Source organism: Magallana gigas, chromosome 7 (genome assembly GCF_963853765.1).
Source record: "Magallana gigas chromosome 7, xbMagGiga1.1, whole genome shotgun sequence".
Taxonomy (NCBI): domain Eukaryota; kingdom Metazoa; phylum Mollusca; class Bivalvia; order Ostreida; family Ostreidae; genus Magallana; species Magallana gigas.
The window spans coordinates 34,759,593-34,773,152 of NC_088859.1; the positions used below are offsets into that span (position 1 = coordinate 34,759,593).

At 33.3% G+C, this 13,560-nt stretch overlaps 1 protein-coding gene across 2 annotated transcripts in view; it reads right to left on the bottom strand.

The window, feature by feature from the left end:
* LOC117685067 (uncharacterized) overlaps positions 1-10,994 on the bottom strand; it is a 36,322-nt gene extending 25,328 nt beyond the window's left edge. The window contains exons 1-3 of one of the 2 annotated variants that reach the window (XM_066066033.1): positions 10,873-10,978; positions 3,957-4,017; positions 3,621-3,731 (exon numbers count right to left, since the gene is read on the bottom strand). In XM_066066033.1, coding sequence (XP_065922105.1) covers positions 3,621-3,731; positions 3,957-4,017 — 172 coding nt within the window. In that variant the 5' untranslated portion in view covers positions 10,873-10,978. Of the gene's footprint in view, positions 1-3,620; positions 3,732-3,956; positions 4,018-10,872 lie in introns of both variants that reach the window. The other variant, XM_066066034.1, reaches the window with a different exon arrangement.
* Positions 10,995-13,560: the final 2,566 nt, after the last annotated feature.

Here is a 13,560-nt window from a genome sequence, read left to right on the forward strand (position 1 = left end):
ATTGTGTCGTCAAATGTAAGAAATAACGATAAAGTACAACTTTGCTTGGTTTCTTATATAGTGTCATCAAATAGGCGACTATATAATTTATCAAATTCAAGAATAACTTGACACACTGTAGAATAACAACTTTAATCTCTTTCAGCGCCCCCCCCCCCCCCTTATTGATCAATTTCGCTGCCACAATATGAAATATCTTTGTATGCTCCTTCATTTATACAAAATATGTCATATATTGTTGCCAGAATATAAGATGAAGTCTTAAAATCTGTAAAAATTTTGCATGTCGATAAATATAATGGCGGGAGTAATATTATTTGTTATGGCATAGCGCGAATTATTTTTTATCAATCACTTTAACAAAAACCTGATCTGCCTAGAATGGGCATGTCCAGGGAATGTATCTCAAGATCTCAAGGGAAGTTGGGGGGGGGGGGCAAAATTATCTTTAACCCCTCCAACCCCTGATCGGGAAATTTTCCTAGATCTGCGCATGATCCCGTATACTGATTCAGACTGTTCACATCTGCATATCAATGATTATGAAATCTCTCTCTCTCTCTCTCTCTCTCTCTCTCTCTCTCATGTATAATAACAGTCTGATTAAATTCAAACCTTCCACTAGCTCCTTTATTTTGATGGTCGCGTGCACGACCATCAAAATAAAGGAGCAAGTGGAAGGTTTGATTTTAATCAGACTGATATAATAATAAACTAATTCAGACCAAATATCTTTTTCGCCAAAACAAATAACTTATTTCCGAACAAATAGCAAACTCGTCTGAACAAATCCTAATTCGTCCGAACAAATAGCTAATTCGTCCAAACAAAAAAGTTCTTCGTCCGAACAAATTGTAATTTGTCCGAACAAATAACTTATTTATCCGAACAAATTCTAATTCGTCCGATTAAATCATAATTCGTCCGAACAAATAACACAAGGAAAAACAATCTTTAAGCAAGTCCTTAAAGGTGGCTTAAAGGTGGCGTAAAGGTGGCTTAAAGGAGATACAATCTTTAAGCCACCTTTAAGTCACCTTTAAGCTGAGCTTATAGGTCCTTAATGTCCAAACTTCTTTAAGTCACCGTTAAGCCATCTTTAAGCTACCTTAAGTTAAGCATCTTTAAGTGGCATTTACGCTCCCTTTAAGTTGTCTTTAAACCATCTTTAAGTTTCCTTTAAGTCAAGTTTGATCAAACTGAACAAAAAAACATGTATTAAATGCAAAAGCTCTTTTATAGGGAGGGGAGGGGGTGATCCGAGTGATGATATAATTTCCAAGGAAGGGGGGGTGTTCCAGGCGGATTTAATTGGCGTGCCATTAAACACATATTGCTATCATCAACAACGCTCCGATGGACACAGATTGCCGTTATAAAATTCTTTATAAATTTTTTTTTTTGGTTTCAAAATTATTCAAAATTATTGTAGGGGTGAGCGCAGTCTCTGTATCTAAATTTGTGCACGAAATTATATTTAATTAAGTATGTTTGTTTCCTTTTATAAATTAATCGGTGAAATCTCTCTCTCTCTCTCTCTCTCTCTCTCTCTCTCTCTCTCTCTCTCTCTCTCTCTCTCTCTTAGTTCATCCGGTTATTAAACAAAATAAAGATAATGAACCAAAACTGCATGATTTAATTTAATAATCGGTTGAAGGTATGAATTTTTTTTCAATTTTTATTATTTCTAGGTCTAATTCTAGATCTGCTAGATACATGTTAAAGATGAAAAGACTCTCAACTGCCTTTGTTATATCGGGCAGGATATGACTGCTTTGTTTGTCTAGACATAGTTTTGTTCGTTTGTGTATATCTAATTAGAGTCTATTGTTTGTCCAACTGAAGAAAACCCCTGGAACTAACACAGAATATACAAGATATACACAACAGTTGTGTCGTGTGCCCAGGTGCACGTTTGTGTACATCTAATTAGAGTCTATTGTTTGTCCAACTTAAGAAAACCCCTGGAACTAACACAGAATATACAAGATTTACACAACAGTTGTGTCGTGTGCCCAGGTGCACGTTTGTGTATATCTTATTAGAGTCTATTGTTTGTCCAACTTAAGAAAACCCCTGGAACTAACACAGAATATACACAAGATATACACAACAGGTGTGTCGTGTGCCCAGGTGCAAATCAGGGTTTCTAAAGGCGTTGAAATCTTAGTATGTACGTGTATACGATAAGTCTAGTGAATAAAAGTTTATTTACATTTGTAATTCATTTTTAAAGTATTATTTGCCAACTCTGGGTTTTAAAAATGTTACGTCTACAAATTAAAGATACATGTATGTAAGAATAAAATCTAGAAGCTTATCAATTCCTGTACCGGTGATCATAAATAGGGGTTAATTGTTTAAATATATGTATAAGAGTAAATATGTCACATACCCGGCCTAGTACATCATACAATTGTATGTACAAGTATATGTATACATCATTTGCAATTGCCACATGCAGTAAATACGTCACCCGTAATTGGTAATATTGTTTGTCATAGAATTGATAGTCTAAAAATCATGTATACAAGTAAATGTTTAAACATACTGGAACGGCGCCGTGATCATGAACACCGGGAAAATTGCGTAGAACTAATACCCTAATAGTTTCAATGCATTTAAGAAAAGAAATAATTTCATCTTCTTCCTTGCATTTCATTTAGCTGTGAATTAGATAAACGTTTATCTACTCAGTTTAAATTTATTTACTAAGTAAGCCTAACGGATTCCATTAAGGTATAATGTATTTTTTTTCACTGAAGACCAAACTCCGTATTTCATTCTAAATATATGCATGCATGAAATCTATAAATTAGATATGATTGATTGTTACAATTTGAATGGAAGTCAAAATCTTTTCAAGTAAAAAATACACATTGAATACATTGATTCAATATCCACTGATATATAGGATATAAAAACCTCCCATAACATGTCAGTTGCCGTGGCGCAGAGGAAGCGAGGTCATGCTGGGAAACGAAGGGACCCGGGTTCAATCCTCGTCTTCGGCGTTTCGTTTAATTTTTTTTTTTCATTTTATTTTCTAGAACAAAAACCGTTTTAATACCTTTTCTATCATAATCATATAGTTAATATATTTTGTTGGTAAATTAGGCACAATATTAAATTAAAAGATTTTTTAAAGGCTTAAAAGTGGCTTAAAGGTGGTTTAAAGGTAGCTTAAAGGTGGCTTAAAGAAGTTTGGACATTAAGGACCTATAAGTTGTCCTTAAAGGTGGCTTAAAGGTGGCTTAAAGATAGTCTTTAAGCTGCCTTTAAGCCATCTTTACGCTATCTTTAAGGAGAAGTTAAAGATGGTCATTCATCCTGTGTATAACTTATTTATCCGAACAAATTCTAATTCGTCCGAACAAATCGTAATTCGTCCGAACAAATAACTTATTTGTCCGAACAAATAACTTATTCGTCCGAACAAGTCGTAATTCGTCCGACAAATAACGTATTCGTCCGAACAAATAAGATTTACGTATTTTTTTATCTGGCCCTTCCACTCCGCCGTGTTTTCGTTATTAAACGTATACAAAGACCTTCAAACCATAATATTTATCACCATATACAATTTTATTGGTTTGATACATCTTATATGTAAACCCTACATTTTTGACAATTATTTGTTGTAGATCCGCTCCATCCAGGTAAACAGGCGGTACATCCGTAAGTACAGTTTTCACAGTGACAGACACATGTCCCATTGCTTAAACATTGACCTAAATAGAAATTAAAAGCCCAAATATTCAGCCAAAACACGTATTTTGTAAACAAGCTCATTTTTTAAAAGTAAACCTTTCTCAGGAATGTTTTATTTATTTGAAAAAAAAAATACTGTCTTAATAATAATTTTTCTGGCAAAGTCATTTGCATGATTGCTTGTTTATTAAACAATATTTCAAATCTTTAAAACACGCGACAAGACCTACCTCAATTGGACTTACCTTGAGTTATATTCAATAAGTTCAACCAATAAAGGACAAATAGCATAACAACGGAATCCATCTGTAATTATTAACATATTTGATTGCTTTACAATCTTTAATTAACATTAATTTAATATTTTTTTCTTGTTTTAATGAAAACAACAGTGGTTACTATTGTGTATAAATTGTCTGGTGGTGTTAAGAAGAACAATGATCCCCGTAGAATAATGACCGATTCGACGAAGAACAAGAGGCCCATGGGCCACATCGGTCACCTGAGGAACAATAGGTATGATAAAATCAGCTTAATGGAGTCATAATACAAACAATCTGGACAATGTACAATAATAAATGTAGATCCTGTATAAATAAAATCCATTTCCCCCCCCCTGGATATTCTTATGTTTATAATCATTAGTCTCTTTTCTAACAGGATGATTTTATAGTCATATCACATGTTGAGTATTGCAGTTCTCAAAAAGATCCTTAACAATTGTTTATATATGGATAAAAAAAGCTACATCAAACTCTGAACCTTCTTGTGAGGCCGAAGAATTGTCCTGGAGCCAAAATCTTAACAATTATAAAGAATGATCTGGCTGATTAGTTTCTGAGAAGAAGATTTTTAAAGATTTACTCTATATATTCCTATGTAAAACGTCGACCCCCCCCATTGTGACCCCACCCTACCCTCGGGGGTCATGATTTTCACAACTTTGAATCTACACTATCTGAGGATGCTTCCACACAAGTTTCAGCTTTCCTGGCTGATTAGTTTCCGAGAAAAAGATTTTCAAAGATTTACTCTATATATTCCTATGTAAAACTTCGACCCCTCCCCCATTGGGGCCCCATCCTACCCTCGGGTGTCAAGATTTTCACAACTTTGAATCTACACTACCTGAAGATGCTATCCGATGCTTCCACACAAGTTTCAGCTTTCTTGGCTGATTAGTTTCTGAGAAGAAGATTTTTAAAGATTTACTCTATATATTCCTATGTAAAACTTCGCCCCCTCCCATTGTGGCCCCATCCTATTCTCGGGGCTCATGAATTTTACAACTTTGAATCTACACCACCTGAGGATGCTTCGACACAAGTTTCAGCTTTCCTGGCTGATTAGTTTCTGAGAAGAAGATTTTTTAAGATTTACTCTATATATTTCTATGTAAAACTTCGCCCCACCCCCCATTTGGGGCCCCATCCTACCCCCAGGAGTCATGATTTTCACAACTTTGAATCTACACTACCTGAGGATGCTTCCATACAAGTTTCAGCTTTCCTGGCTGATTAGTTTCTGAGAAGATTTTTTAAGATTTACTCTATATATTCCTATGTAAAACTTCGCCCCCTCCCATTGTGGCCCCACCCTATTCTCGGGGCTCATGAATTTTACAACTTTGAATCTACACTACCTGAGGATGCTTCGACACAAGTTTCATCTTTCCTGGCTGATTAGTTTCTGAGAAGAAGATTTTTTAAGATTTACTCTATATATTTCTATGTAAAACTTCGCCCCACCCCCCATTTGGGGCCCCATCCTACCCCCAGGAGTCATGATTTTCACAACTTTGAATCTACACTACCTGAGGATGCTTCCATACAAGTTTCAGCTTTCCTGGCTGATTAGTTTCTGAGAAGATTTTTTAAGATTTACTCTATATATTCCTATGTAAAACTTCGCCCCCTCCCATTGTGGCCCCACCCTATTCTCGGGGCTCATGAATTTTACAACTTTGAATCTACACTACCTGAGGATGCTTCGACACAAGTTTCAGCTTTCCTGGCTGATTAGTTTCTGAGAAGAAGATTTTTAAAAGATTTATTCTATATATTCCTATGTAAAACTTTGACCCCCAATTGTGGCCCCAACCTACCCTTGGGTGTCATGAATTTCACAACTTTGAATCTTCACTACCTGAGGATGCTTCCACACCAGGGGTGAGCAATTACCATCACCTGACGCCCGGGGCTACCGATTTTAGGGGTCGGGCTACAGAAATCCTCACTGTGGTAGCCCGTCAGGCTAGTAAATAATAACGATGATAAACGAAATCAGAACTCCGAAAGTCAAAGTGTCATTATAACGTCGACTGATTTTATGTACGACTTAACTGTTATGCAAAATCAAGATCTCTCATTAGCTTTAATGTTTGTTCATTGTGCGTACTAATCGCTGGTCCGCATGACAATGACGCTTTGTTTTAAACATGGAGAAGTACCTGACGATAAGTAAGCGTAAACGTTCGTTTGATCGCCTTGATGATAACGACAATCAGCAGTTGGATACTTCTGATCGTAATGTCAATAAAACTGATTAAAAATAAAAGAACAGTAACTATTTATATTGTTTGCATTATTATCTATTTGACATTGTTGAAAGTTTTAATTCAACTGATATGAAGAAAATGTTGGGCTAGTAAGTTTTAACTTTGGGCTAGTAACTTTGCTACTGCCAGTAGCCCCTGGGCTAGTAGCCAATTTTTGTAATTGCACACCCCTGCACACAAGTTTCTGCTTTCCTGGCTGATTAGTTTCTGAAAAGAAGATTTTTAAAGATTTACTCTATATATTCCTATGTAAAACTTCAACCCCCCCCCCCATTGTGGCCCCATCCTACCCCCAAGGGTCATGATTTTCACAACTTTGAATCTACACTACCTGAGGATGCTTCCACACAAGTTTCAGCTTTCCTGGCTGATTAGTTTCTGAGAAGAAGATTTTTAAAGATTTACTCTATATATTCCTATGTAAAACTTCGACCCCCCTTGCCACCCTACCCTTCCTCCGGTTGTCATGAATTTCACAACTTTGAATCTACACTACCTGAGAATGCTTCCACACAAGTTTCAGCTTTCCTGGCTTTCTGGTTCTTGAGAAGAAGATTTTTGAAAATATCTCGAAATTTTTCATTTATTTCTAATTATCTCCCCTTGAAAACGGGTGTGGCCCTTAATTTAACAACTTTGAATCCCCTTTGCCTAAGGATGAGTTGTGCCACGGACAGACGGACAGACGGACGACAGACAAAATGTGATCAGAATAGCTCACTTGAGCTTTCAGCTCAGGCCCCGCCGTCACCAAGTTTCCTCAAGTCAATTCTCGGCCTCAAGTCTGAGTATTGACCTCAAGTTTATGCACTTTCCTATAAAGCATTTGAGAAGAGGAATGAGTTGAGGGATTTTAAATTGTTAGTGACGGTGGAGCCAGGTGAGCTAAAAACGGCCCTTTTGGCTAAAGAAAAAATTGTCACTTCAATCAAAATCGGCACATCCTACGTTAAGAAAAATGAACCCTGTTAAATAATAACTCCCTTATTTTAGTTTGTTTGGAAACAATTCAAACAAGTTATGTTTACTTAATGACAGTTTGTGATGAGAATTTTTTTTATTATTAAATATCCTTACAAAACTTAGTTGATGCTTCTATATTGTTATGTTTGAGTAAGGTTTTAGGTTCTGTATACAGTTAAAGTATTTTTGATAGTTTATAACTTTATTAAATACTTTTATACAGTATGAACACGAGCGTTCAGTTTCACGTAGTTTTATACTAATAGTCATTTCAATAGAGCCAGTTGTTAACCACTGTTGTAAAGATCAGAACGAAAAAAAAAACGAAAAGCAAAATCAGATCGACTTGTTTCTGTAACAGGCAGATCAAAATGTCTCAAAATTCATGGAAATAATTGAAGTGATGGCAGATACACGATCGTAATGTTGACATATCCAAGACAATTTACAAAATATTGTTACTCGCGACGAAACATGAATTTACTTTTTCGAACAAGTTAGAAAATTTGGAAACAAAACATGACTTACTAAACACGGTAGAAAGTCTGTAGTGAGATGTGTGAGATGACGAATTGTACCATCTATAGATGGTTTTTTTTAGGGTAATTATTTTATTTATAAGTTAAAAATAAAATGCAAATCAAGGATCCACTGGGGATTGAACCCTGTCCGCCTAGACCAATGATTTATCCAGTAAGCCACGATGACTTATGTTACAATAGATTTTTTATTACATCAAAGAATCACTGTTTGTTAATTTATAGGAAAATAAGCAAAATCGTCAAAATTCAAACATATATTTGTGTTGTTGCGTATCCAACCTTTATATCACTTTACTTATATTTTGCTTTCATGCTTTAGTCGATGTAGCACTTATCATTATTTTTCTTTATTTTAAATTGAAAAGATGTACTTTCAGATAGTATAAATACGGTAGTTCACCTACTGAGTATATTCCACCAGCCTTAATTCGCCGAATAATTGTTATTGAACATATTGTACATTTTTGTTTATTTTATTCACACTAAATGAACATTTTCCGGAAACGTTTGTTCTTAATTATTAATATTTGTAGCTTAATTAATAGAGGTATTGAAAAATGTTTGACAAATCGTTTGGTTTTTAAGTATTTCAATACCAATACCAGGGACAACTGACTATTTTGGTATCATTAATATAGTTTGCTTCACTCTTGCAACCCAATTAGTTCGAGACAAGTCTTTCCGGATTTGCCTTGGTCTGTTCATAGTTACAGTAAAACACGGCTATAGCGAACACGCTTAAAACGCATTGAACAGCGAAGTGATATTTATTTATCTTGACTTAACATGTTGTAAATTTGACGTACCGGTATATAACGAATTCCGCTTTTAACGAAGCAATATCGCTCGTCCATGGCACTTTGTTATAAGCGTGTTTTACTGTATTTTAATTTTTTTAAAAGTTGCTACTTCTGGTTTATCTTTCAATGTGAAGGAAATGGTTGAACTAAATTCCCCATCAAAATTTTTGGAAATAAGCTATTTAATAAAGCAAAGGAAATTAAAAAATCGCACAACAGGGGGAAGATTATTAATGATTAAAACATTGATAATATTAAAAATTAACCACTTGACCCTAACAATACCAGACCCTAGTGTAGAATACCTGCAACTGTTTGAGAAAAATTTACTGGTTTTTATTGGGAGGCAAAGTCCATAAGGTAAAGAAAAAACATTACAATTCAAGATTTTAGATAATTATGGGGGTTTAGAATGGTAGACTATATGGAATTTATTTGTGCATTGAACTCTACATTGATACAAATTTTAATCACCTTTAATACAAGGTGAGTAAAACTTTTTGAATCAGAACTAAGATTAAAAATAAAAACACTATGGGGAAAAAGGTTAAGATTTTATTACCGATATTTGTAATAATATAAGTAAGAGGTTTTGGAAAGAAGTTCTATTGGATTGGTTTAAAACTGTTAAGTCTTATAGCCAACATAACATAAAAGTGCTTAATGGACTTATATGGTTTAATCCTAACATTAAGAATAATAACACATAAACTTTTATAAAAAGGTATTTCAACTCTGAAATTCATTAAGGATTTGATGGCAAATTTGTAAGCCTTGAAACTCTCAGAAACTGAAATGCTAAAACCACATTTTTAAAGAATATATGGGTCTGAAAGAGGCCATTCTTGAGAGATTGGAAGCCTCAAATAAGAATAAGGTAGACTATGGACCATTTGTTCCAAATTCTATCGTTATTTTGTTTTACAAACAAAGCAAAGAATGTAAGTATATGTACTGTGTACTTATCAATAACAAAAAAGAATCAATTCGTTCAATAAACAAGTGGACAGATACTGGATTTTTGTAAAGAGAAATAGAATAGAGTAACATTTTTGAACTCCCATTTAAAACCTTATTAAAAGAATCCAATTTTCAATAGTTGCAAATTCAGATTTTACATAGGATTTTGCCAACAAATGAATACCTTTTTTAAATTCAATATAACTGATTCTCCAGCATGCTAATTCTGTTATCATGATATAGAAACAATAGAACATTTATTTGTTGACTGTTTTCACGTCAAAGAAATATGGCTTAGAACTACACTCTGTACTTGGAAGAATTGTTCAGAGGCAAGTTTAATTTTTAATGACATTCGACAAACAAACCATGCTTTTTGGTTAATTCAAAAATAGACATATTATACTATAGGCTACAAGTAAACTTGGATCAGTCACAAATGAAAACAGTAACGCAAATGAGAAAAGCTCGTTTCAGTTTAACTGCGATAAATTTGTACATCTTCGACATGTAAAAAGAAAATAAGCGTTTAAACCTGTAATTTGTTTAATACTTTTCAAGTGAAAAAGATATAAATCTTAAAGTTCTATAAAAACAATTTGAAGATATTCAAATTTGTAATGTATTCAATTTCTCTATTTTGTATTCTTTCCCTAAAATGTTTTCTTTACACTTTTATATCATTTTAAAAAAAAAACAGCTATAATGTGTCATTTACATACAAGTAAAACCTTATATGAAAATATAAACTTAAATCTTGCTTTGCTTAATCAATTATAAAGAACTGCACAAACTGAATTTTGCTGAAAAGTGTTATGAAAAAGGGGATATTTAATTATTATTATCTTGGTCAGAATAAAACCTGTTAAGACATGATTATTTTTGGCCTTTATATCATACATGTCAGTGATATTATATTAATAAATTCATTCAAAAAATTCTATATCTACAATAACCTCTGGGCAATCTTCTTTAAGGATATTTTTCTTCACAGTGCCAATAATATTTTTTATTTCTCTTAGAATCATTTTTGACATCAAATGATACCAACTGAATATTGAATTCTTTGCAATATATCTGCCTGTATTTCTTTTTACCTAAAAGTTATGGTCAAGACATGAATGCTCGAAAAGTTCGGACAAAATTATCTGTACAGACAAGCCGAGACATAAACATATACCGTGATTTAAAAAAAAACACATTTCTTTCCAGTGATTTTAGGTCAAAGGTTTATTACAATACTGTCGTAAAGAAACATGACCTAAAATTATTTTGCACATCATTAATCTTTGGGAGTCAGCCCTGCGCGTAACAGGTATTTAAAGAAATAATTGCTTACCTCTGAAGTGCGAATTACTTTACTGATCTCTCCAAAGTTTTGGGTACATGTAAATGTATAATTGTCAAAATCGACTACCACAACTACGAAACAAGTATGAAAACATCACAAGTTCGCATTAAAGGGAAACCCTTTTAAATGTTTTAAGCATCAACTTCCTATCAAATTCGAAACTTCCTGATCTGGGTTTGCTTAAGGGGGATGTACAACCAACTTTTGTACATGTGAATTAAAATGTAAACTGACTTGTTTATGTCAATCACCGACCAAAACTGCTGTCAAAAGAAACAAAAGCAATAAATATGAGGTTATACGTGTTATTTTTTAAACAAGTACAGAACAATTCCATTTTAGAAACTACCCATACCTATCAAATGAGTTTATAAAATGTATATCTTACCAGGCATCATTTTTGTGCAGCTGATACCTTAAATTAAAGAGTTGAATATCTAAAAAACATGGTCACCGGAGCCACCCTACAGTCATTTGTTGAGTACAAGTTGAATCTTGCTCAATTATGTCATAGCATTGTCTCAAAATAGGTTACCCTATTCTTATCAATCGGTATTTTTAGAACAAGAAAAAATATCGTCTATAATAAGAATGTCTGTGTCTATGGAGGTACACTGACGTTATTCTTTCATTAAAAACAATCTGTTTGGAATGTGACAAACATCTCTATACAGGCCACGAGTTTGGTGGGTTTTTTTTCCAGTTTAATATGTATAAATAAAAGTAAAATCATTTATGAATTAGGGTAGGGGTAAAAAAAATAATTGTTTAAAATAAAGAAAAAAATACAAACATTTTTGATAAATATATCATTAATGTACCTCAACAGACTCGGATATATATATATATATATATATATATATATATATATATATATATATATATATATATATATATATATATTGCGCAAAATGATATTTTCTGAGACCCTTTTAAAAGTATCTTACCATTCCTTGAGAGAAAGCTAGAACTTAGATGGACAAGCGAGAACCTAAAGAATAAACAAATGGTTGTAGAGTGGAGACCAATGACCTTCTTTCATTTTTAATTCGGATTTTTAAATCTCTAATGTAAATCTGCACCTGCGCAGTTCTAAAGGATTACAACAGGCATTAGACTGTTTTTGTATGCGTAATTTTCATACAAAACAACATGTACAACCTCATATATATCTCTTTTTTATATATTTTGACAACAGCCTGGGCAGAAATAAATCAGTTCAAGAAATGTTTTCATTTTTGTGGTCAAATGTAACAGATGGACGTACTTTCTCCTAAATTGATTTCAAATGCCAAAATACTGACACTATTTTAACAGTTCTTTATTTTGTAGTTAATTATTTATGTAGTCCATCCAAATAAACATGTATAAATAGCCCAAGATATAATATACAACATATTGGTAAATTTTTTATGGTTTCCCTGCAAGTTCTACGCTCTAATGTTATAAATATTCATAAAAAAAATTACCTGTCAGCTTAAACGATTATTTTACCGACTCAATAAAATTTTTAGCACAACAAATTTCATTATTTATTTTACAGTGTTTTATCCAAACCTCACAGACCAAAGTCGCTTAACATTTTCATGCAATTGTTTAGTTAGAGATAAGTTATCAGGAAAATAGTGCATTCTTGCTTCTATATCTTACATATAATTAAAATCATACATTGCTTGTTGTCTGTTTCAAATGATAAAAATTTCAAATACTACAAAACATGTAAAAAGGTCTTAAGGGACCTGCCAGGCATGAGTTTTACTAAGCTTCTTATCTTACGCAAAAATATTACTACTTAAGAACTTCGTAAGTTTTAACTTAAGATAAGAATGTTCTGTTTTACTAACGTGTTCGTAAGTTTTATTCGTAACCTTAACTTACGAAACGTTCGCAAGTTTCCGTAATGGAACTCTCTTACAACGGAGGTGTGAATATTTGTAGTTATGAACGCTGCGCAAGCGCAGAGGGCACTTTCGTTTTCGCGGCTATTTACATTTTATCGTCTGCGAAACTGTTTTGAACAATGGAGAAAGAATAGGTTTACGATACAAAGAAATGATAAATAAATATGTTTAACCCGTATGAGTGTGGAGAGTGAATGTTTTTAATAAAGTATATGTGTGTAACTTTGTAATGAATTATCATGAAAAGCTACATGTAAATGTTTTATTCATTAAATTGCCCAGACTGCTCATTCATTCATTCTTATTATCTTTATTTCCTCCCATAGGAGATTGCATGAAGAATAACATTTTAACACAAATAATAAATACAGCACATGAGTTACAAAGTTGATAGAAGTTATCGTGAAAAAAGGAATATAATTTAATGGAGTAAAGTTAATTTACGATATTCATTGTATACTGAATATGGTGATCGATTCATGATATGAAATCCAGTAAATAGGACCTGCACTCAGTTCCATAAATTGGTAACTAGGCTATATGTTTCTGTCATTGCTGTAAATAGGTTTATTGATATTTATAACATAGTTAGTAATAATTACAGGTTTTTTTGCACATGTGATACAGATGGCATTACAAAATCCGTATCGGCCTCCGGGGCTGATACAGGTTATCAGCCCTCCAGGGCTGATACGGATCCGTAACACACCCCTTGCGGAACTCCTCTGTCTTTTTTCGCTTCGGCATTTTTGCATGTTTACAGACAAAAAATACA